This window comes from Phodopus roborovskii, unplaced genomic scaffold (genome assembly GCF_943737965.1).
Source record: "Phodopus roborovskii unplaced genomic scaffold, PHOROB, whole genome shotgun sequence".
Taxonomy (NCBI): domain Eukaryota; kingdom Metazoa; phylum Chordata; class Mammalia; order Rodentia; family Cricetidae; genus Phodopus; species Phodopus roborovskii.
Window position 1 is genome coordinate 2,002,507 of NW_026125489.1, and position 20,776 is coordinate 2,023,282.

Genomic DNA, 20,776 nt, shown 5'->3' on the forward strand with positions numbered 1-20,776 from the left:
TGGAATGCTTTGAGTTCAAAGCTAGTCTGGTCTTAACAGACCCAGGCTCACGCACGCACGCACGCACGCACGCACACACACACACACACACACACACACACACACGGGGTGGAGAGAGAACTCAGAGGTTAAGGAGCACTTGACGTTCCTGCACAGGACCCAGGATCTGGTTCCCAGCGCACACACGACAGGCAGCGCACAGCCTTCTGTAACACTAGCTCCAGGTGACAACCTGTCCTGGCCTCCTTGGACCCCCGCACAAAAATGTTACTCTCATTTGCAAGCAAAACTTGCATACATAAAAATCTTCCAAAAATATAAAAATAACAACACTAGCCTGAAGTTTCTGTAGAACTAGACAATCTCAGAAAAGGGAGATGAAGGCATACGTAAGGAAAAGGTCAAAGTGGGGGGAAGTGAGAGGTTTCAAAAGTTAAACCAGAGGAACATATGTAAAATAAGAGGTATCTTAACGTGGGCACTCTGGAGGCAGAGGCAGGTGGATGGCTGTGAGTTCCTGGACAGGCAGAGCTGCTGAACACGGAGAAACCCTGTCTGGGCAAACCAAACCAAACCAAACCAACAACCAACCAAAAGACAAAATCCCAAAGCGAAACAACAAAAATCCCAACCAAACAAACACCGGGCAGCGGGACTCCCGAAAGACGTCCCCCGCCCCCGACACACACGAAGTAAAAAATCGGCGAGTGCGAGTATCAGCAATCGCGACCGCCACAAGCGCAGAGGAAGCCACCACTCTGTCCCCGCCCTCCGCTGGCTCTAGAGCAGCGGCTTTAACCCGGGTTGCGGACCGAGGAGCCGAGCTAGCCCCTCCCACCGCTGACTTCCGGGTCTCGTCGGTAGCCATTTCCTGTCTCGTCGTGATGCATGATGGGATATGTAGTCTACTCCCCGGGAGCCGGCCGCGAGCGTCGGGCCGACGCAGAACTCCATTTCCCGAGATGCCTAGCAGCGGCGGCTTAACCCAGCGGCGGGAGGCCGGTTCCGGTTGCATCAGCGTGGGCTCCGAGGCGAGATGAGACTGTTCGTGAGCGAGGGCTCCCCGGGGAGCCTGCCCGTGCTAGCTGCGGCCGCGAGGGTCCGGGGCCGAGCGGAGCTGCTCATCAGCACCGTAGGCCCCGAAGGTACTCGAGTGGCGACTGGTGGGCGGAGGGTGAGGGCGGCGTTCATCTCACTCACACAGGTCCGCCAAGCCCGCTCCGTTATTTTTGGTCACTCCTTCTCCCTTTCTTTCCTCGATCTCTCTTGCATAAGTTACTTTCGTCTTCTTACCCCCCCCCCCCCGCCCGTCATGCATCCCTCCAACCCGGTCACTCATGAGAACCTCCACCCACCCCATTGTCGTTTTTGGTTTTTTTCCCGTAGCCCTCCCTCCTCCCTGGGACCTCAATACAGACATATGCACACCCGGCCCTTCGCGTTTACCTGTTCTTATTGCCAGCCAATTATTTGGATGCCTTTTAAAGAGCAGTCTTGTCAGATCCTCAATAAATGTTCTCCCACGCTGACCTCAGGTCAGATCCGGTTCTTGTCTGAAGCACTACCCACCACCTCGTCTCGGTTGTCTTCACCTGTTGTTTCCAGTTGGCACCCTCAACTGAACACTTGCTAGCCTCTCTAGCACACTCCAGACCCACCCCCTTTTAACCCCTTCTAGTGTTGCTACCTTGGAACCTGCGGTGTCCCCAGCACCCCCCTCCCTCCCCCGGGAAATGTGAAGTTGTCAGATAATTTTCTTTTTTGCCCCGTTTTCACTCATCTTCCTCTCTCAAGAGTGTGTGGTACCATTCCTGGCCCGACCTAAGGCCCCGGTCTTGCAGCTGGATAGTGGCAACTACCTCTTCTCTACCAGTGCCATCTGCCGGTCAGTACTGATTGTTTCTTGCTGTGGGGAGGTGGCTGGATCATAGATGGCCCCCCTGACCTTATGGTGACCTTACTTGCATAAGGTTTCAGCAAGGGTTCATACATGAAGTTCACAAAGGAACCCTGCAATTTTTAACCCCTGTTCTCTCCCTGGACAGGTATTTTTTTCTGTTATCTGGCTGGGAGCAAGATGACCTCACTAATCAGTGGCTAGAGTGGGAAGCCACAGAGCTGCAGGTGGGATTCGTGAGCTGGGGAGGGAGGGCAGGCTGCCTGTCCTTTGCTTGAATACCCTGACCCATGTTCCCTGCATTGTAGCCTGCTTTGTCTGCTGCCCTACACTGTTTAGTGGTTCAAGGCAAGAAAGGGGAAGATGTCCTTGGCCCGCTTCGGAGAGCCCTGACTCACATTGATCACAGCTTGAGTCGTCAACACTGTCCATTCCTGGTTGGGGTGAGTTGGTCTTGGTATGTGGTTTGTAAAAGGCTATGGTGTAGGACTTAATTGCCAGTTACCAATTATTGGCAGTGTAACCTTGACACATCACTTATTTTTCTAATCCCTATTGTTTCTCTCCGTGTCCCTGGCTGTCCTGGAACTTGATCTGTAGACCAGGCTGGCCTGGAACTCAGAGATCAGGCTCTTCTGCCTCACAAGTGCTAGGATTAAAGTCGAGCCACAACTAACCCTTGAGTTTTCTTTTTGTTCACTTGTGAATTGGGAGTAATAGTTCCTGCTTTGTTTAGCGTTATTGTGAGGGTTATGTCAGAAAGCACACATTGGTACATAGAAAGTAACCCCTGTGGTGGCACACACCCGTCCTCCCAGCTCTTGGGAGGCAGAATCAGGAGGATCAGAAGTTCAAAGTCATCCTTAGCTACGTAGGTTCAAGACCTGCTAGAGCTATGTGAGACTTTACTAAAAAGAAAGAAAAGAACAAACATTCACTAATACCACTGGGAAATGCATGAGTGCTTCAACCGTGTACTTTTTTTCTTTCTCCAACCAGGACACAGAATCTCTGGCTGACATTGTTTTGTGGGGAGCGCTATATCCATTACTGCAAGACCCAACTTACCTCCCTGGTGAGAATTATACATGCCACTTCATCCCCAACCCCTGGAGCTAGCTTGGTACTGGGCTATAGAGCAGTAGAATATTGAGTATTCACTTGCAGGTACAGTTTGACAGGGAAACTAGCAGAATACAGCCGGGCAGCTAGGGACAGGGTCTGAAGACAGGAAACTAGCAGAATACAGCCGGGCAGCTGGGGACAGCGTGTGAAGACAGGAAACTAGCAGAATACAGCCGGGCAGCTGGGGACAGCGTGTGAAGACAGGAAACTAGCAGAATACAGCCGGGCAGCTGGGGACAGTGTGTGAAGACAGGAAACTAGCAGAATACAGCTGGGCAGCTGGGGACAGCGTCTGAAGACACCGCTGAAGAGGTTGCAAACTCCTGCCTCCCATCTTGATGTCCCGTTTGCCTTTCTTTTTGCTGTGCCTACAGAGGAGCTGGGTGCTCTACAAAGCTGGTTCCAGATGCTGAGTACCCAGGAACCATGCCAGAGAGCTGCAGAGACTGTGCTGAAACAGCAAGGTGTCCTGGCTCTGCGTCCCTACCTCCAAAAACAGCCCCAGCCCCGCCTTCCCGAGGGGAGGGCGGTCAGCAATGAACCTGAGGTTTGGAACAGGGTGGAGCACCTTGCAGAGCCTTGGGGTCTGAGCTAGGAGGTGGCTAGGAGGCTGGTATTGTGGCCGCCTTCTTAGTAGGTAGAGAGCAAGAGCTGAGTTTCTTACCTTGGGGCCCCCATGTGTTCTTCATAGGAGGAGGAGCTGGCTACCCTGTCAGAGGAGGACATCCTCATGGCTGTGACTGCTTGGGAACGGGGCTTGGGAAGCTTGCCCCCGCTGCAGCCACAGCAGCATCCAGTGTGAGTAGACGGCAGGGGGTTCCGTTTCAGAACTGGGAATTGTTGCTGGGGTAGCAACAGGCATCTTCTTTGCTCATGGAATGTTGATTCCAGCAGGGTAGGAAGGTGTTCCCAAAATTGCCACACTTAGTAAGTCCAACGAAGAAAAGACTGCAAGGAAAACGTCATGAAACCAAAGGCCTCTCTGTTTTTTGTTGGGGTTTGTTCGTTTGCTTTTGTATTTTTGAGGCAGGGTCTCTGTAGCTTTGGAGCCTGTCCTGGAACTCACTCTGTAGACCAGGCTGGCCTCGAACTCACAGAGATCTACCTGCCTCTACCTCCCGGGTGCTGAGTGCTAGGGCTAAAGGCGTGCACCACCACCACCTGGCTGACCTCTCTGTTTTAAAATATTTTTTTTTTAAGCGCAGTCTTGCCTCAAATGAAAATGACATTGAACCCTTATTCGCTTGCCCCTCCCCTGAGTGCAGGGGCAACAGAACAGAGACCTTACCAAGCTCGGTCTCTCTTCTCCCATCCAAGCACTAACCAGTCCCGACCCTGCTTAGCTTCTGAGATCCACAAGGTTGGGCACGTTCAGGATGGCATGGCCATAGACAGCTACTAGGCCCCTCTTAAAAAGTGTTACTAGTTGAGGGACAGCGGGATGGCTTGGTGGGAAAAGCACTTTCTGCACAGCCTGATGTCCCAAGTTTGACTCCCAGAACCCACATAAAGATGGGCTTTACACAGTTGTCCTCAACTTCCACATGTGTGTTAGGACATGCCTGTCCCAGTCCAACACATGGTTTTTTCTTTCAGATTTATCTGTTTTATGAGTCTGAGTGTTTGACCGTATGTATACTGCATGCACGCGCAGTTCCTATGGAGGTCAGCAGAGGCATCGGATCTCCTGGGACCGGAGTCTCAGATGGTTGTTGCGAGCCACTGTGTGGGTGCTGGGAGTTAAACTCAGGTCCTGTGAAAGAGCAACAAACACTCTTAACCACTCACCTGTCTCGCCACCCTCCATCCCCTTTGAGTCGAGGTTTAACCTTGGCTGGCCTGGGACTCAAGGTGTAGACCACACTGGTCTAGAACTCATAGGGCTCTTTCTCTGCCTCCAAATGCTAGGATTAGGGAAGTGCACCTCCATGTCTGCCATTTTTATATTTATACTGGCTAACGTGTTTAACTGCCTAAACAGGAGTCAACTGGCATTGGCCGAACCTGTAATCCCAGCTACTTGGGAGGCTGAGGCAGGAGGATTTCAAGCTCCAGACTAGCTTGGGCAGCTTAGAGACCTTGTTTTAAAAGGCAAAAGGAGGGCTGGGAGCCGGGTGTAGTGTCATGTGCAGGTTAGTCCCAGCAGGCAAGGTGACCAGGGGGTCAGGCCCTACCGTTAAAAACCACCCACTAATCAGACGGAAAGGTCCAGGGTCAGGGGTAGAGTTCTTGCATAGCGTGCATGAGGCCCTGGGCTCAGTCTTTAGTGCTGCACAAATAGACTTCTTGAGCAAATTCAGTTGTCCGACTACCGAGTGTGTTATGTATGAGGGGGACTGCGGATGTGAATGGCAAAGTTTTGCCCAGATCTGAAAATTTTATATGGAAAAACTCCAGAAATAGCCCATCCACAAGTAGCCCTGCCTGTCCTGGAACTCAATTTTGACCAAATACTGGCATTAAAGGGAGCACCACCACCTCCTGAGCACCCATGAGTTTTAAATGACTTTTATGGCATATCATTAGGACTGTTACATTGTTGCTGTTTATTGATACTGTGTATAAGTTATGCCTAGATGCTTTTGTAGGTGAGGGGGAAGGCTAGTAGCTGTAGGGTTTGGTACTGTCTGTGAAGTCAGGAGTGCACTAGGTCTTGGAAGTATCCCTAGGAGTAAGGGGGATGACTGGATGATAGTCAGAGCCCAGGGCACCCAGGGCATTCTTGTCTGTGTCTGTCACAGTAGCTGGCATGCCCATGATAAGACAAGTTTAGAGGTGCTGTTCAAGGACCGCCCCACAAGCTGGTGCAGAGCCCAAGAGGACTTGGGCTGCAGCAAAGACAGGGAAAGAAAGGGCCTTGCAGAAGATGTGGAAGGTGAGCGTCAGCAGTTCATGGGATCCAGTTATGGGAAGACAGGCCAAGAAGTGTATGAGAGATTACTACTGATTCTGTGGAGGAAGTCAGCTGCGCCCTGCAGGAGGTAGACCTTCTGGGAAGAACAAGCAAGGGACTGAGAACCAGTGTGTAATGAAGTGTGTAATGACAGGAGCTTTGGTGAGATGTGGGGAGGTGGGAATGTGTACCGCTAGCTGTCAAGGGCGGAGAAGCATTAAAAGGTGATGAGTGACTTCAGTCAGCAGATTGAGTGGCATGACTAGAAATGGTTTTGGAGAAGAGATAGTGTCTGTGAAGACTATTTGTTCTGCAGGGGTGTGTGTGTTGTGTGTGTGTGTGTGTGAGAGAGAGAGGTCTTTCTTGATCATTCTTGATTTTGTTTATGAGACCTCAGGGTCTGGTGCTGACCTTGACCCTGGAGTTCTCTGGTTCTGGCTAGTCTTATCTAGTCAGCTTGTCCCAGGATCACCATCTCGTCTCTACCTGTGTGGAGGTAGTTAGCTGTAGTTTGTTTCAGGTAATGATTGAGAGTCCTAGTGACACAGAACTTGGTAAGAAGAAGTCAGTACTGGGAGGCTGCTTGGAAACAGTGAATGATGGGCAGACGCATCGTGAGAGAATTGTGTTGGTGCCTGGGAGGCTTGAGCCTGAGGATGAGCTAAGGTCGTGAGAGTGAAAGAGGAAGCTGTTGGAATGGGGAATGCACTACCCAGGCAGCACATGAAGCTTCCCGGCATGAAGCTTCCCGACTAGGCAGGGCCCGTACCAGCAACTTTGGGCTGATAGTTCTGTGGATCCCTGTGAGGACAGACTTGGATATGAGGCACCTAGATTTCGTCTGTCGGTATTCTAGATTTAGTCTTTTGTTTTTACGATACTTGCATCCCTGCAGTGAGTTCTTCTATTTCCTTTTTGCCAGATTGCCTGTGGCTGGAGAGAGGAATGTGCTCATTACCAGTGCCCTCCCTTACGTTAACAACGTCCCCCATCTGGGTAACATCATTGGCTGTGTGCTCAGTGCCGATGTCTTTGCAAGGTGGGGCTAGTGCGGGGAGTGGGCCCTGGGGGAGCTGGGGGCAGGTGTGGAGGAGGCTGGAGGAGCCCTCCCTTAACCACCCTGCCTCCTTGTAGGTACTCTCGTCTCCGCCAGTGGAACACCCTCTATCTGTGTGGTACAGATGAGTATGGCACAGCCACAGAGACCAAGGCCATGGAAGAGGGCCTCACGCCACAGGAAATCTGTGACAAATACCATGCCATCCACGCTGACATCTACCGCTGGTTCAATATCTCATTCGATACTTTTGGCCGCACCACCACTCCATACCAGACCAAGTAGGTTCCGGATAATGAGGCAGAGACAGACCGAGAGCTGAGACGAGCCAGGGTGATGGGAAAAGCAGAGACGAGCCAGGGTGGCTAGGGGCCGACTTCCTGACGGGTGCCTGGGCGCTTTTCAGGCCTTAAGAGAGCTCCTTGTTTACAGTTGTGCACAGGGCTGGGGCCTGGAGGAACGCCCGAGGAAGGACGAGAGAGGGCGTCTCCCTGCCTCTGGCTGCCGGGGACTCTCGTAAGGCAGGGTCTCACTGTGCAGCCTGAGCTCGGGGGACCCCTCGCGCCCGAGATTTACCAACGCTGGGATTATAGGCGCTGCCACCAAGCCCAACCTGGAGTTTATATTTCTAGTACACAGCTCATTCTTCCTCTGCCTGGTGACAGTGGATGGCACTACATACAAACGTGGTCACCCGCTTATACCGCTTATAATCACAGCATTTGAGACGTGGAAGCAGAGGAAAGGCCAGGGGTTCAAAATGGTGGCCAGTGTCGGCCCTGCGAGACCTCCCTCAGAACCAAATGAAACCAAGACAAAATGACATGACTGCAGAGTCAGCAGAAGTGAAGTAGTACAATGTGTCGAGGGAAGAACCCTGAGGGCCTCATCCAGTAGGCTCTAATCAGCGATAGGTGGCCTTCGTCCTGGGAGGCCTTCTGCCTGTGGATTTGGGGCTCTGGTTAGAGCAGCAGAGGAAGCGGGAGGGGCCCACGCTCCTGGCTCTTCTTCCTCATCCCTTGCTTGCTGACTTTGCTAGAATCACCCAGGACATCTTCCAGAGGTTGCTGACACGGGGTTTCGTGTTGCAAGACACCGTAGAGCAGCTACGGTGTGAGCAGTGTGCGCGCTTCCTGGCTGACCGATTTGTGGAGGGTGTGTGTCCCTTCTGTGGTTACGAAGAGGCCCGAGGTGACCAGTGTGACAAGTGTGGCAAGCTCATTAATGCCATTGAACTCAAGGTAAGAAAGAGGAAGAGCCCAAGGGTCCCCAAAGGAAACAACTGTATCTCTAACGAGGGAGCCATGGGCTCCGATGGACACAGCAGCTATTTTTAAAGGGCATTCACTGTCCATTCAGAATTTTTATTTTTATTTATTTATTTTGAGTCAGGGTTTCACTGTGTAGCCTGACAGGCACGGAACTCTCAACATATATTTTAGGCTAGTCTGGAACTCAGAGATCCACATGTTGGCCTCTAGAAATGTGCTTGCCTTTGGCTCCCAAGTGCTGGGGTTAAAGGTGCATGTCTCCACATCTGGTAGATTATTCTTTTTCTCATAAATACATCTGACTTCTAGTCTAAGTTAGCTCATTTGTTGATTTACTTACTATTCGGTTATTTAACAATTGTTGAGTCCTTTTATAGGCTGGGAATGAGGGAATGGACAAGACAGGCTTTTATCTCACATGGGAACTTTGGGAAGTTCAGATACTACTCTAGCTGAGTGGGAGGCTATTGTGTGGGAAACTGATGGGCTGGACAAAAGAGGAAGGAGAACACTCTGGAGGCTGGGATGTGAAAAGATGGTGTTAAACTAGTTTATACTAGGTCACTAGTACAGGGAAATGGAGAAATTAGCTTTGGGGTAAAGGATGGCTTGAGGTCCTTGGATCAGTGTTGGAGCTGTAGCTCGGTGGTGGAGTACTTGGCTAATGTGGGTTTGAGCCCTAGTAACAGGCAGTGGGAAGACGGGGTGTGGGTAGAAGGGAGTGCCATGTGTGGGCACAGGCATGGGTAAGAGAATGAGACACGCAGCTCAAGGTGGAAGTACTGTTTGCGTTTGCTGAGCTGAGGTGTCTGTAGAGGTCTTAGGAGGCAGCTGGAACAGAGAGGGCTTCAGAAGACATGTCATGAGACAGTTACTGCCTTTCCTCGGGTCAGGGTTGGCAGGGTGGATGAGTAGGTAAAAGCATTTAATGTTGCCAAGCCTGGCAACCCAGAGCCCCATGTGGTGGGAGGGAAGAGAATCGTGGAAAGTTGGCCTCTGATCCCCACGGGCTCACCTCACACATAAGATCTATACATCAAAAGGAACAAACCCGGTAGATCAGCCATGCAGGTTAGAGCACACCGGCAGTGCCAGCCCTCAGGAGTAGATACAAGGGATCTGGAGTTTGAGGTCACCCTCGGGCTTTCCAGACCCTGTCTCATAAACAACAGTAAAGACCTGGGCATGCCTTCAGTTCAGGCACTTGGGAGACAGGGGCCATGAGTCTCTGTGGAGGTAGACCAGATGCAGCTTGGTGAACTTCGGGACAGCCAGGGCTACTTAGAGAGACCCTGACTCAAAAAAAAAACCAACCAGACCAAAGAACCCTGGGTACAGTACTCAGAACTGAGTACAGTGATGTGCTCTGTAGCCAACCTGTGCTGAGCATGGCTGTCTGTCTGTTATGCAGTAAGCGCTGAGACCTGAGTCTCAGGGACAGAGGTTGCCACCGTGCAAGGAGGCCACATATGGGGGGGATGGACCCATGGGGTGCTGTGATGCTAATCTCGAGGGAGGCTGCTTGGTCCATCCCCCCATGCCCTCAGCTTGCCCGCAATTTCCCTCAACTTTGGCCGGGCCCTGCTCCACCTGGACTCCGCCCTCTGGGATTTCCCTTTACAGAAGCCACAATGCAAAGTGTGCCGGTCGTGCCCCGTGGTGAGGTCCTCTCGGCACCTGTTTCTGGACTTACCTAAGGTGAGTGAGTCAGTGTCCCCCCAGTCTGCTCTTCAGGGTCTTCTTCAGCCTCCTCCTGCCTCAGCCACACACTGATAGCCAACCATTCGCAAACGGGGGTTTTGTTTTAATTCTTAGGTGTGTACCACCATTCCAGTCTTTTTATTTTAGTTTTTTGTTTGTGTTTCTTTGTGTGCGTGCATGCGCGCCCAAGAAAGACAGAAGAGAGCATCAGATCTGGGGCTGCAGTTGGAGGTAGTTGTGAATCACCCAGTGCGGGTGCTGAGAACTAAACTTTGGGCACTCGGAAGAATATTTTATTTCTTGTAAACATTTAAGTAGCTGGGGAACAGGGCTGGAGAGATGGCTCAGAGGTTAAAGTACTGGCTGCTCATCTGTAATGAGATCTGGCGCCCTCTTCTGGCCTGCAGGGAAACATGCAGACAGAACACTGTATACATAATAAATAAATAAATCTTAAAAAAATAAAAAAAAATTAGCTAGGCTTTGGTGATGCATGCCTTTAGTTCCAGCACTCAGAAGGCAGAGGCAGGCGGATCTCTTGAGTTGGAGGCCAGCCTGGTCTATAGAGCAAGTTCCAGGACAGGCTCCAAAGCTAGAGAACCCCTGTCTCGAGAAAACAATAAACAAACAAACAAACAAATAAATAATCTGGGGAACAAAGCTTGTGGTGAGCTCCTGGCCTGGTACGTTCGAGTCACTCTGTCCCACAGCTGGCACTGGAGGACGAGGCTCATCTGTGGGTGCGGTGACAGCACGCTGTTGAGGGGCTGAAGCTGGCCACCTGGAGAGGCATGAAGTGAAGGCTAGCCTGAGCTACATGATAGTAAGATTGTATTTCAGAAGTGATAAAGTAAACAGACACATTGTTGTGATGAAACAGGTTGCCTGTTTCAGGGTTAGGTCCCAGGCCCATTTCCCAGACCGTTTTCCCAGCAGGGTGCCATTATAGTGAAGACTTAGACTCTGGTTAGCTGAAGAGGCTCTTGAACTCCTAACCCTTCTCCCTCTGCCTTCCAAGTACACGGTTACAGATAGACATAACCAGCTCCAGTTCTTTTCCTCTGCTGTCCATTTTCCAAATTAAAAAAAAAAAACCCAAAATTTCATTTTAGTTTTTGGGTTTTTTTGTTTTCTTTTCTTCCAAAAGGGTCTCACTATGTAGCTACATTAAAGTTGTGCACCACTGCACCCAGCTCATATGCTAAATTTTTTAAAAAACATTTATCATGTATGCGATGCTCTGCCTGCATGTATCCCTGCAGGCCGGAAGAGGACACCAGATCTCATTACAGATGGTTGCTGGGAATTGAACTCAGGACCTCTGGAAGAGCAGCTAGTGCTCTTAACCTCTGAGCCATCTCTCTAACACCCATATTCTAAAATTCATTAATTCCAATAACACTTTTCTGTTTTACAAAATATTTTTATTTTCTACGTGTATGGGATTTTGCCTGCATGTGTTAGCATATGCCTTTAATCCCAGTACACTTGTTTTTTTGTTTGTTTGTTTGTTTGTTTGAAGATGGGTCTTCTCTGTGTAATAGCCCTAACTGTCCTGAAACTAGCTCTATAGACCAGGCTCCCAATGATCCACCTGCCTGTCTCCCGAGTGCTGGGATTAAAGGCGTGAGCCACCACTGTCCGGCAGGCAGATCTCTGTGAGTTCGAGGCCAGCCTGGTGTAGAGTGAGTTCCCGGACAGCCAGGGCTGTTACGCAGAGAAGCCCTGCCTCAAAGCTTTTGTGCTCACTCACCTTGGTGCCAGCCCTGTTTGAGACAGTCCTGCCACACCCCTGTTTCTGTCATCTCAGCTGGAAAAGCGACTGGAAGACTGGCTGGGGAAGACATTGCCTGGCAGTGATTGGACACCCAACGCCCGGTTTATTATTCGTTCTTGGCTTCGAGATGGCCTCAAGCCACGATGCATAACCAGAGACCTGAAATGGGGAACGCCCGTGCCTTTGGAAGGGTTCGAGGACAAGGTGAATGCCCTTATCCCTTAGTCACAGCTTAGAGTGCTCAGCCTCAGGACCGCCACTGCTGCCAGTTACAAGGTCAGCCTGAGACTGCTCCATTGCTGTCTGTGTCCTTTCAGGTATTTTATGTCTGGTTTGATGCCACCATTGGCTACCTGTCCATCACAGCCAACTATACAGACCAGTGGGAGAGATGGTGGAAGAATCCAGAACAAGTAAGCAGGCCTTAGCCTGTCTGTGGGGCAGGGTGAGTAAGAGGTGTAGTGTTAGAAGGTTTCAGGCAGTCTCTTCCAATGTATTCTCCTAGGTGGACCTTTACCAGTTCATGGCGAAAGACAATGTTCCCTTCCATGGCCTAGTCTTTCCTTGTTCGGCCCTAGGAGCTGAAGACAACTATACCTTAGTGAAGAACCTCATTGCTACAGGTAGGCACCCAGGCAGTGCACATTCGAGGAATCAGGCCTCGGGCAGGCCTGGGGCCGGGCTAGGTCTCAGGTTAGGATCTGAGACGAAATAGGAAGTAATTAAAGTGAGAATTCCATCCAAAAGAGGGAAAGCAAAAGTCTAACGCTGAAACTAGGGTAAGTAGAGAACAGGAGGCCACATTGGGGGCATGGAAAGGTCCTTTGGATACTCCCCATTGAGAGCGAGGGAAAGATGCAGGGGTGGAGGAGGGAGGGTGGCATTTGAACCTTTGTCTTCTGTGCAGAGTACCTGAATTACGAGGATGGGAAGTTCTCTAAGAGCCGAGGGGTAGGAGTGTTTGGGGACATGGCCCAGGATACAGGGATCCCTGCTGACATCTGGCGCTTTTATCTGCTGTACATTCGGCCTGAGGGCCAGGACAGCGCCTTCTCCTGGACAGACATGATGGTTAAGAACAATTCTGAGCTGCTTAACAATCTGGGCAACTTCATCAACAGGTGGGACGGACCTGGCAGGAAGGTCACAGTGTGGAGGGAGCTAAGCGGGAGGGGGCTGACAGGAAGCGGGTGGGGAGAGTTGTCCCTGCCAGGCCAGCATACACTGGATGTACTCAGGTATGTTAGCTGGAGATGGGTGGTTAGGCAGGGTGGGTCACCGAGCAAATCTTTGTGAATTGCTTTGTTTTTGTGTAGCAGATTCAAAGCTGAGTTTCATCTTCGACACACACACACACACACACTTACACACATACTTGCACACGGACAGGTACACAGCACATACATACACACATGCACACACACATACACACAACACACATGTTCACATATGCACGCACGCACACACAGAGACAGGCACACATGTACAGGGTTAAGACTCTTCAGTCAGAGTTCTGGACCTTTAACTCAACACTAACCACATTTAGCAGCCTTCATTAGAGTATCTGTTAGCTTGTAATGCTCTTCAACTTGGTAATTCTGAATATTTACTTCTAGAAATGAGTTATTTCTTTGTTTGCAGAATCAGGTTTTTAGGAGAGAGAGAATGTACACTTGTAGTTTGAGGGGCCAGGAATTGTCAGGTTTGCACAGGGATGCCACAAGGATGAAGTTTGTTTTTGTGACATCTGTTTACTGTTCGAGTGTGGGATGTGACTGAGTCAGTTTTTCCTTCCACCATCTGAGTTCAGTCAGGTCATCGGGCTTGGTGGCATCCTTTATCTGCCGAGCCCTGGCTGGCCCAAGCCCGAAGAGTTATGGAAGTGGGGTGAAGTTTCTCTAAGGAAACTGGGCATTGACTTTGTCTTGTCTTCCTCCACCCCAAGAGCTGGCATGTTTGTGTCTAAGTTTTTTGGGGGTTGCGTGCCCGAGATGGTGCTTACGCAAGATGACAGACGCCTGCTGGCCCATATCTCCTGGGAACTCCAGCACTATCACCAGCTGCTGGAAAAGGTTCGGTAAGTGATTTCCAGCACAGTCATGTTAGCCGTGCCCTGCTACAGTTTGCAGCTCCATGTGCCCCCTCCCTTCCCAGGATCCGAGATGCCTTGCGTAGTATCCTCACCATATCTCGACACGGCAACCAATACATTCAAGTGAATGAGCCCTGGAAACGGATTAAAGGAAGTGAGGTGGACAGGTGTGTTCAGGGGCTGTGGCTGCCTATGGGCACGGCACGGCAGGCTATGTTATGTCTTCTTGGTAACTTTGACCTCTCTCTCCTCAGGCAGCGGGCAGGCACAGTGACAGGTGTGGCGGTAAACATAGCTGCCTTGCTGTCCGTCATGCTCCAGCCTTACATGCCCACAGTTAGCGCCACCATCCAGACGCAGCTACAGCTTCCCCTTCCAGCATGCCGCATCCTCGTCACAAGCTTCATTTGTGCCTTACCAGCAGGCCATCAGATTGGCACAGTAGGTCTCGTTAAGCTCGGTGGAGCTAGACAACCAAAGTTCTCATTTTTACAGTACTGCCTTAAACATCTGGCTTTGAGCCAGCTGTTGTAAAATCTTTCCCCGATTCTGATTCTACACCGGAGCTTCTTATGAAAGGTTCTTCTTGTGGTTTTGGTTTTTGGTGGGGTGGGGTGGGGGGGTTCGAGACAGGGTTTCTCTGTAGTTTTGGAGGCCGTGCTGGCACTCACTCTATAGATCAGGCTGGCCTCGAACTCACAGAGGTCCGCCTGCCTCTGCCTCTAAAGGGCTGGGATTAAAGGCGTGAACCACCAACACCTGTCTAAAAGGTTCTTGGTGAGTACAGAACTGTCCATGTGTCCTTACTGCTGTTCATGCCAGAAGCCAGGAAGTGGCGTAGGCATGGTTGAAGATGACCGCGATGACCTGATCCCTGGGTGTTCATAGCCATTTCCTCTGACACTGGATGATGAACATACACCCTTTGTCCCGTCCATTTACTTTCACCCCATGAAGAGTCCAGGCTCTCCGTAGTGAGTGAGGTCTTGAAGCTGTCGGACACTTGCTCAGTGCTCCACTCCTTTCTTGTAAAGCATCTGGGCTCTCTTGAGTGTCAGAGAGGGTGGGCTCTCTGGTGTGGTAGAGGGTATTATTGGTGGTTGACTCAGGCATGTGTTCCCCCCAGGTCAGTCCTTTGTTCCAAAAACTGGAAAATGACCAGATTGAAAACTTGAGGCAGCGCTTTGGAGGCGGCCAGGTAAGCAAGCTCGGCCGTGCCTTTCCCTGCAGGCATGCTACTGTCCCCTTAATCTCTGCAAGTCTGTCTCCCTCGCTCGTCCCCTCCTACCTCTGACCTCGCTGCTTCCTTACTTAAGGTTTTTCTTTCCTGTCTTAGCTAGAAGAGTCCTTGGAGTTAAAGGTAACCATTTTCTCTGAGCCGTTGTGTAAAACTGGATGCCAGAGGGCTTTGTGGCAGCAAGCATTAATTCTACTGCTTTTCTGCAGGCTAAAAGATCCCCCAAGCCAGCAGTGGTGGAGGAAGTTTCAGCAGCTGGGCCACAGCAGATACGAATGCTGATGGAGGAGGTGACCAAACAGGTATGACGCTTGTGGCTGAGGGGACTGGAGGCTGAGTCCTACACTGTGGTCCCCTCACCTCCCACTCCCCTCTCAGGGCAGCATAGTCCGGGAACTGAAAGCACAGAAGGCAGACAAGAACCAGGTGGCTGCAGAGGTGGCTAAGCTCTTGGATCTAAAGAAACAGTTGGCTTTGGCTGAGGGGAAACCCATTGAAACCCCTAAAGGCAAGAAGAAGTGAGAGGCCATGTTTATACAAAGTCCCTTTACTGGGTATGGACAATAATAAAGAACGGACAACACATATATACAAACAAGCTGAGACCTTTCTCCTCCCTACCCAACACCCTTGGCATTGGCATGACGGTGTGCACACGGGTGCTGGGGACGCGATGGCCCGTGTTCATGCCTGCTGCAGATTCACCACGCGGTCGATGAGAGCGCGGCGAGTGGCCTCTACCTCCCTGGTCAGGCGCTCGATTTCCCGCTTGAGCCGGTCGTTCTCCTCGGCCAGCTCTGCCACTCTCCTCTCATTCTCCTGTTCCTTGTCCCTCGTGCGCTGCTTCCCGGCCCGGGCTGGGCACTGACCACTCTGTTTCCGTTTCCTACTTCTCCCTTGATCTTCCTCTTCCTCCTGAGCCATAGAGCTCTGGCTGGAATCTGGAGAGCGGGGGCTGTGGGAGCTGCTTGTCACCTCTGCGGGCCCTGGCTCCTCAGTCAGCCAAGCCAGGGACGTGGGGTCCAGCGTAGTGAAGGTTTTTGACTCCCCCTTTAAGGAAGCGGAGAAGGGGCAGTGGCTATTCGTTGTGAAGAGGCTTACACGCTCCCCAGTTTTGTGGGGTTTATTTTATTACTGCTTGTCCTTAGACAAGCTAAGCCTGGCCGTGAACCCAGCAAGCCTGGGGTTCCAGGTGTTCGCCACCACACCTGCTTGCCTTGCCCATTTTAAGACGAGCATTCTCACTCACCTGTTCGTTTCCAAGGGAGATATAGGGGCCCCCATTTTCATCTGAGGACAGCACCTCCTGCAGATCCTCATACCAGGCCTCCAGCTCCCAGCTGGACACTGTGTCCAAGGTGAAAGGCAGGGACTCGGCTGCCATGGCTGTGGTTGGACTGGATTCTGGAAGAGAATATACAGGGTAAAGGTTCCACTCACCACGGCTGGCGAACCAATCTCACGTCTGCTTTAACACATAGGATTTAAAACTTACTAGACTTGGGGGTCAGGGAGGGGCATTGGCAGGGGGTGGGTGGGGGTGGAAAAGCAGCTCCCACAGGGTGTCCTCTGACCTCCACACTCACACCACTGCACACAGGCACCACAGTGAGTGAATGCAGGGATGGCAATGGCTGAGTAACGAAATACCTGCCACCAACCAAGCCTAGCAATAAGGAAAGGAACGAACTGCCAGAAACGGCCCCAACACTACGGCTAGCACCCCACAACACAAAATCAATGTGACTGAAAAAACTGGAACCCCCAGGCAGTGGTGTTTAATCCCAGGACTCAGGCGGCAGGATCGCTGAGTTTGAGGTCAGTCTGGTCTACAGAGTGAGGTGTTAGTACAGCCAGGGCAGCACAGAGAAAGGAAAAACCAAAATTGATAAATGTAAATACAATATTACTTAGTGATCCTTCTACAACTTTGTCTCTGTAAACAACTCGTTCCATGTGTATGCACACGGGTCACATGAGTGCTCTGGGTGGGGCCAGTTCCTGGAGCTGCAGTTCAGCAGTTGTGAGGCACCTATGTGGGTCCTGGAACCCAGTTCAGGGCCACCTCGCCTCACTGACGAGTTTCCTCTCCAGCTCCCACTTCCATTCCTTTGCTCTGTCATTTGTTGTGCGAGGAACTGAGCAAGAGCCTTGTATATATGCTTAATACAGCACACACTACCAGGACTGAAGAAAACAATACACTTTTGTACGCGATTTTGGCCATCAATTAAACCTACTGCCTCATACACAAATACTGAACTACACCCCCAGTCCAGCCTCAATATACATGTGTGAGTGCCTACATGTATGTCTGTGTGCCGTGTGTTCCTGGTACACATGGAGGCCAGAAGAGGGAATGGGTTCCCTGGAAACTAGAGTCATAGATGGTTTTAAGATGCTGTGTGGGTGCTGGGAGTTGAACCTGGGTCCTCTGCAAGAGCAGCCAGTGCTCTTAACCACTGAGCCACCTCTCCACTTCCTAAGAACAGACATTTTATTGACATAGGGTCTTACTGCAGATAGCTCAGGCTGGTCTTCAACTTTATGATCCTCTTGCCTCTGCCTCTCAAGTTCTGAGATGACAAGAATGGGCATTATGCTTGGCTATGCATATATATTCTTATGGGATTATATAGTAAAAGTATTCAACTCACTTGGGAACACTGTTGGTGAATTCCAGGAGCAATTACCACGCCATTTGTGTTCCTCTCGTGTGTGGGAAGCTTGGGCACAAGGTCCTGGGGTTGTCTAACTTTGGTGTGGGCTGTGACTCGGAAAGACAAACCAATTGCCTTTGTTGAGGCTGGCTGTGAGTGCCAGCTTTCAATTGGGAAGTGCTTTAAAAATAACGTTATGGGGTCAGAGAAAGACAGTCTGACAGCAAAAGTTTGTGCAAATCAAATCCTCTGCTAACTACTGTCCCAGGAAAGCAACCCTAAGCAGCACTGGGAGTTGACTTTGAGAGGGGTGGGTGAAGTTTACCTGCTTTCAGGTATGGTGATGTATGAAGATACACTTCCTTCTGGAACACTGTGGAGAACAGAGACACATGTTTACTGTTTGAGGAAAGAAACAGGTCCTTTACCTCTAGCCTCGGATTGTTTATTTCTTCTCTAGCCACTCCCCCCTTCTCCTGGTCTTTCAAGACAGGGTTTCTCTGTCTGTGTAACTCTGGCTGTCCTAAAACTAGCTCTGTAGACCAGACTGTAATTTCCCCCCCCTCTCTCTCTCACACACACGTGTGTGTGTGTGTGTGTGTGTGTGTGTGTGTGTGTGTGTGTGTGTGTGTGTGTGCGCGCGCCAGCGCCAATCCCAAGGACAGCCCACCAATTCCAAGGATAGAGGCAAGCTTGATTTTATTTTTAGCTGCTGACATTTGTAGTCCTGATTACATAATAGCAAAGTCCTAGCCAACTAAGCTTTCTCTAAGTTCCAGATAGACCTCAAATCTGCCAGAGTGAGGGCTAAACTATAGGGAAAAGTACAGCAGCACTTGCTACGTTCCCTCCGGTCCAGATCTAGCCTGGGACCTCCACCCCTGTTGTCTTCTACTGTGTCACCTTTTGAATGTGTAGCAGGCATTCAGACTACAGTTACAACAGTCTGCTGGCCTCTCCTCTCCAGGGCTGTATCAGTGGCAACTCCGCTTGCTCGTACCCTTGCTCCCTCCTCTCATCCCACAGCTCAGTATGGAGCGGCACAGGCAGCTTTATACATTCTTTTAAAGTACCTAAAGCCTGAGTTTTTCTTTTTCCCAGACAGGGTCCTGTAACTCACTCTATAGTCCAGGCTGGCCTTGAACTCAGAGAGGTCCACCTGCCTCTGCCTCCCAAGTGCTGGGATTAAAGGTTTTGGCCACTTCATAGAACAAGCCTAAGTACTTCTGCTATATTATTTCCAAATGGAAACCAATTCACCTTACTTCCCCAAGATTACTCCTTCAAGAGATCTCCTAATTCTTTTCTTCGAGACAGGGACAGGGTTTCATATGTAGCCATGACAGTCCTGGAACCCACATGTAGACCAAACAGGCCTCAAACTCACAGATTTGATTGCCTCTGCTTCCTGAGTGCTGGGATTAAAGGCGTGTGCCACCATGCCCTAGTGGTATCTCCCATTTCTATTCTTGTCTTTTATTACTTGAGTTTCACTGTTGGGGCTGTCCTCTAAACTAGGCAAGCAGTCTATCACTGAGCTACATTTTTGGATTCATTTGAGTCAAGGTCTCACTTTGTAGCCCAGGCTGCTCCGGAACTCAGAGACTTGCCTGGCCCTGCCTGAGTGTTGGGATTAAATACATATGCCATGACACTGGGCCTTAGGCCATTCCTCTGCCCAGATCCCTCCAGTGGCTTCCTGTTTCCCATCCCCTCTCATGCTCACTCCTGTGTTACCAGGCAGGCTTTATCTTAACCCTCTGCTCCCACTGCTCCTGACAAGCTCTTCTATCTGCAGAGCTCCAAGGCTTGCCTTCTCTGGATCTCTCTCTTAAAATCCCAGTGAGGCAATTCCTACACCCACAATCCCAAGCACTCTTACTTGTCAGCTCTTGGTTTCTGTAGAAATACCGGCTGTATTGAGAGCAGTGTTATCATTTGGGTCCTCAAATGCTTGGCACATAGTTGATGGTTATTAAGCATTTGTTAGAAATGAATAGGGAAAAAGCCACGCCCCCAACTTCCCTTAAAGAGAATGGAGGGCTAAGCCCAGAGGCAGAGCTGGAGCTGCTTATCTCTGGGGACTGGAGATGCAATATTGCCCTGAGTGTTTCTCTGCAGGGCTGTTCTCTGGGGGAAACTCCCTCGGTCTTCCAGTGTGTGGGGCCTGGCTTTCATCAGCAGTGGGGCCCCAGGCCAGAGGGCGCAGAGACAAACAGTGGGCCGGCCTGACGCAATGCTTACAGAGGTTAGTGAGGAGCGGACTGGGGAAAGAGATAGAACTCAATCCTGGGAGAAGCCCAAGACCCTGGAGAGGGTCCAGAGGCTGCTCTCGTGTACAGAAGCCTCTGGGGAAAAGGGGAAAACCCGTCTGCGCTCCTCCCACCCCTACCCGCAAAGGTCTGTCAAGCCTTAGGATTCTCTCGAACCTTAGGGTCAGCGACTAAGGTGGCCATGCTGGCCCCAGAGCCGCTTGGGAGAGTCGGGGCTAAGGAAGCTGTTGGAGATGAGGTGGGAACGCCAGAGTCCTCTACATGGGGGTGTGTCCTGATGCCCCGCCTAAGACGGCCCGCAGTTCCCGGTACAGAGGGTGAGGATGGATCTCCGGAGGACAACCGGAGTCCCTCTGCCTAGCGGCACAGAGCACAGCCAAGACAGGGGACAGAGATGCAATCGCCCGAAGGAGGAGGGGGCTTAGAGCACCACTCCAGGGTCAGGGACTCCCCCCTCCCCCGCCTTCATCCCTCCCTCCGCCAACAGGGCCACTGTGGACGGGGTGGGGCTACATCCTGCAGAGCAGTCGCCCCCAACCTCAGGGAACAGCCACGCTGCCGAGGACGGGAAGGGACGGGTAGACGGAGTCGGTACTCGCCTCGCTCCTCAGGTCCCGGCTTCTATTCTGGCTCTGTCGCTGCCACCCGTTCATCTTCAACATGATAGGATGGGCGCGTGAGACTCAGGCTACTGACCTCCGGAGCGCCCAGCGAAGATCTTTTACGCGGGCCTTCCCCGCCCCTCGGGGGGCAGGGCCCAGGAGCCTGCCAATCGGAAAGCGGCACGCTGGCA

General features: G+C 51.2%; 2 protein-coding genes across 3 annotated transcripts; one reads left to right on the forward strand and one right to left on the reverse strand.

Moving 5' to 3' along the window:
• Positions 1 to 976: 976 nt before the first annotated feature.
• Mars1 (methionyl-tRNA synthetase 1) lies at positions 977 to 15,613 on the forward strand. Of its 2 annotated transcripts, XM_051176120.1 has the most exons (22): positions 977 to 1,145; positions 1,795 to 1,885; positions 2,046 to 2,124; positions 2,206 to 2,340; positions 2,897 to 2,972; positions 3,397 to 3,569; positions 3,714 to 3,820; positions 6,838 to 6,954; positions 7,050 to 7,253; positions 8,012 to 8,213; positions 9,867 to 9,941; positions 11,755 to 11,925; positions 12,039 to 12,134; positions 12,227 to 12,344; positions 12,629 to 12,842; positions 13,667 to 13,798; positions 13,876 to 13,980; positions 14,068 to 14,254; positions 14,940 to 15,011; positions 15,150 to 15,173; positions 15,260 to 15,352; positions 15,429 to 15,613. In XM_051176120.1, exons 1-22 carry the CDS (start codon positions 1,037 to 1,039, stop codon positions 15,570 to 15,572), a joined length of 2,724 nt encoding a protein of 907 aa, XP_051032077.1. In that variant the 5' UTR covers positions 977 to 1,036; the 3' UTR covers positions 15,573 to 15,613. The 2 variants fall into 2 exon arrangements, with proteins under 2 accessions (XP_051032077.1, XP_051032079.1); XM_051176122.1 differs by lacking the exon at positions 15,150 to 15,173.
• Ddit3 (DNA damage inducible transcript 3) lies at positions 15,588 to 18,090 on the reverse strand. Its single transcript, XM_051176126.1, has 3 exons — positions 18,036 to 18,090; positions 16,300 to 16,454; positions 15,588 to 16,100 (listed from the first exon to the last, which is right to left on the reverse strand). The coding sequence occupies exons 2-3, from the start codon at positions 16,432 to 16,434 to the stop codon at positions 15,735 to 15,737; spliced, it is 501 nt and encodes a 166-aa protein (XP_051032083.1). The 5' UTR covers positions 16,435 to 16,454; positions 18,036 to 18,090; the 3' UTR covers positions 15,588 to 15,734.
• Positions 18,091 to 20,776: the final 2,686 nt, after the last annotated feature.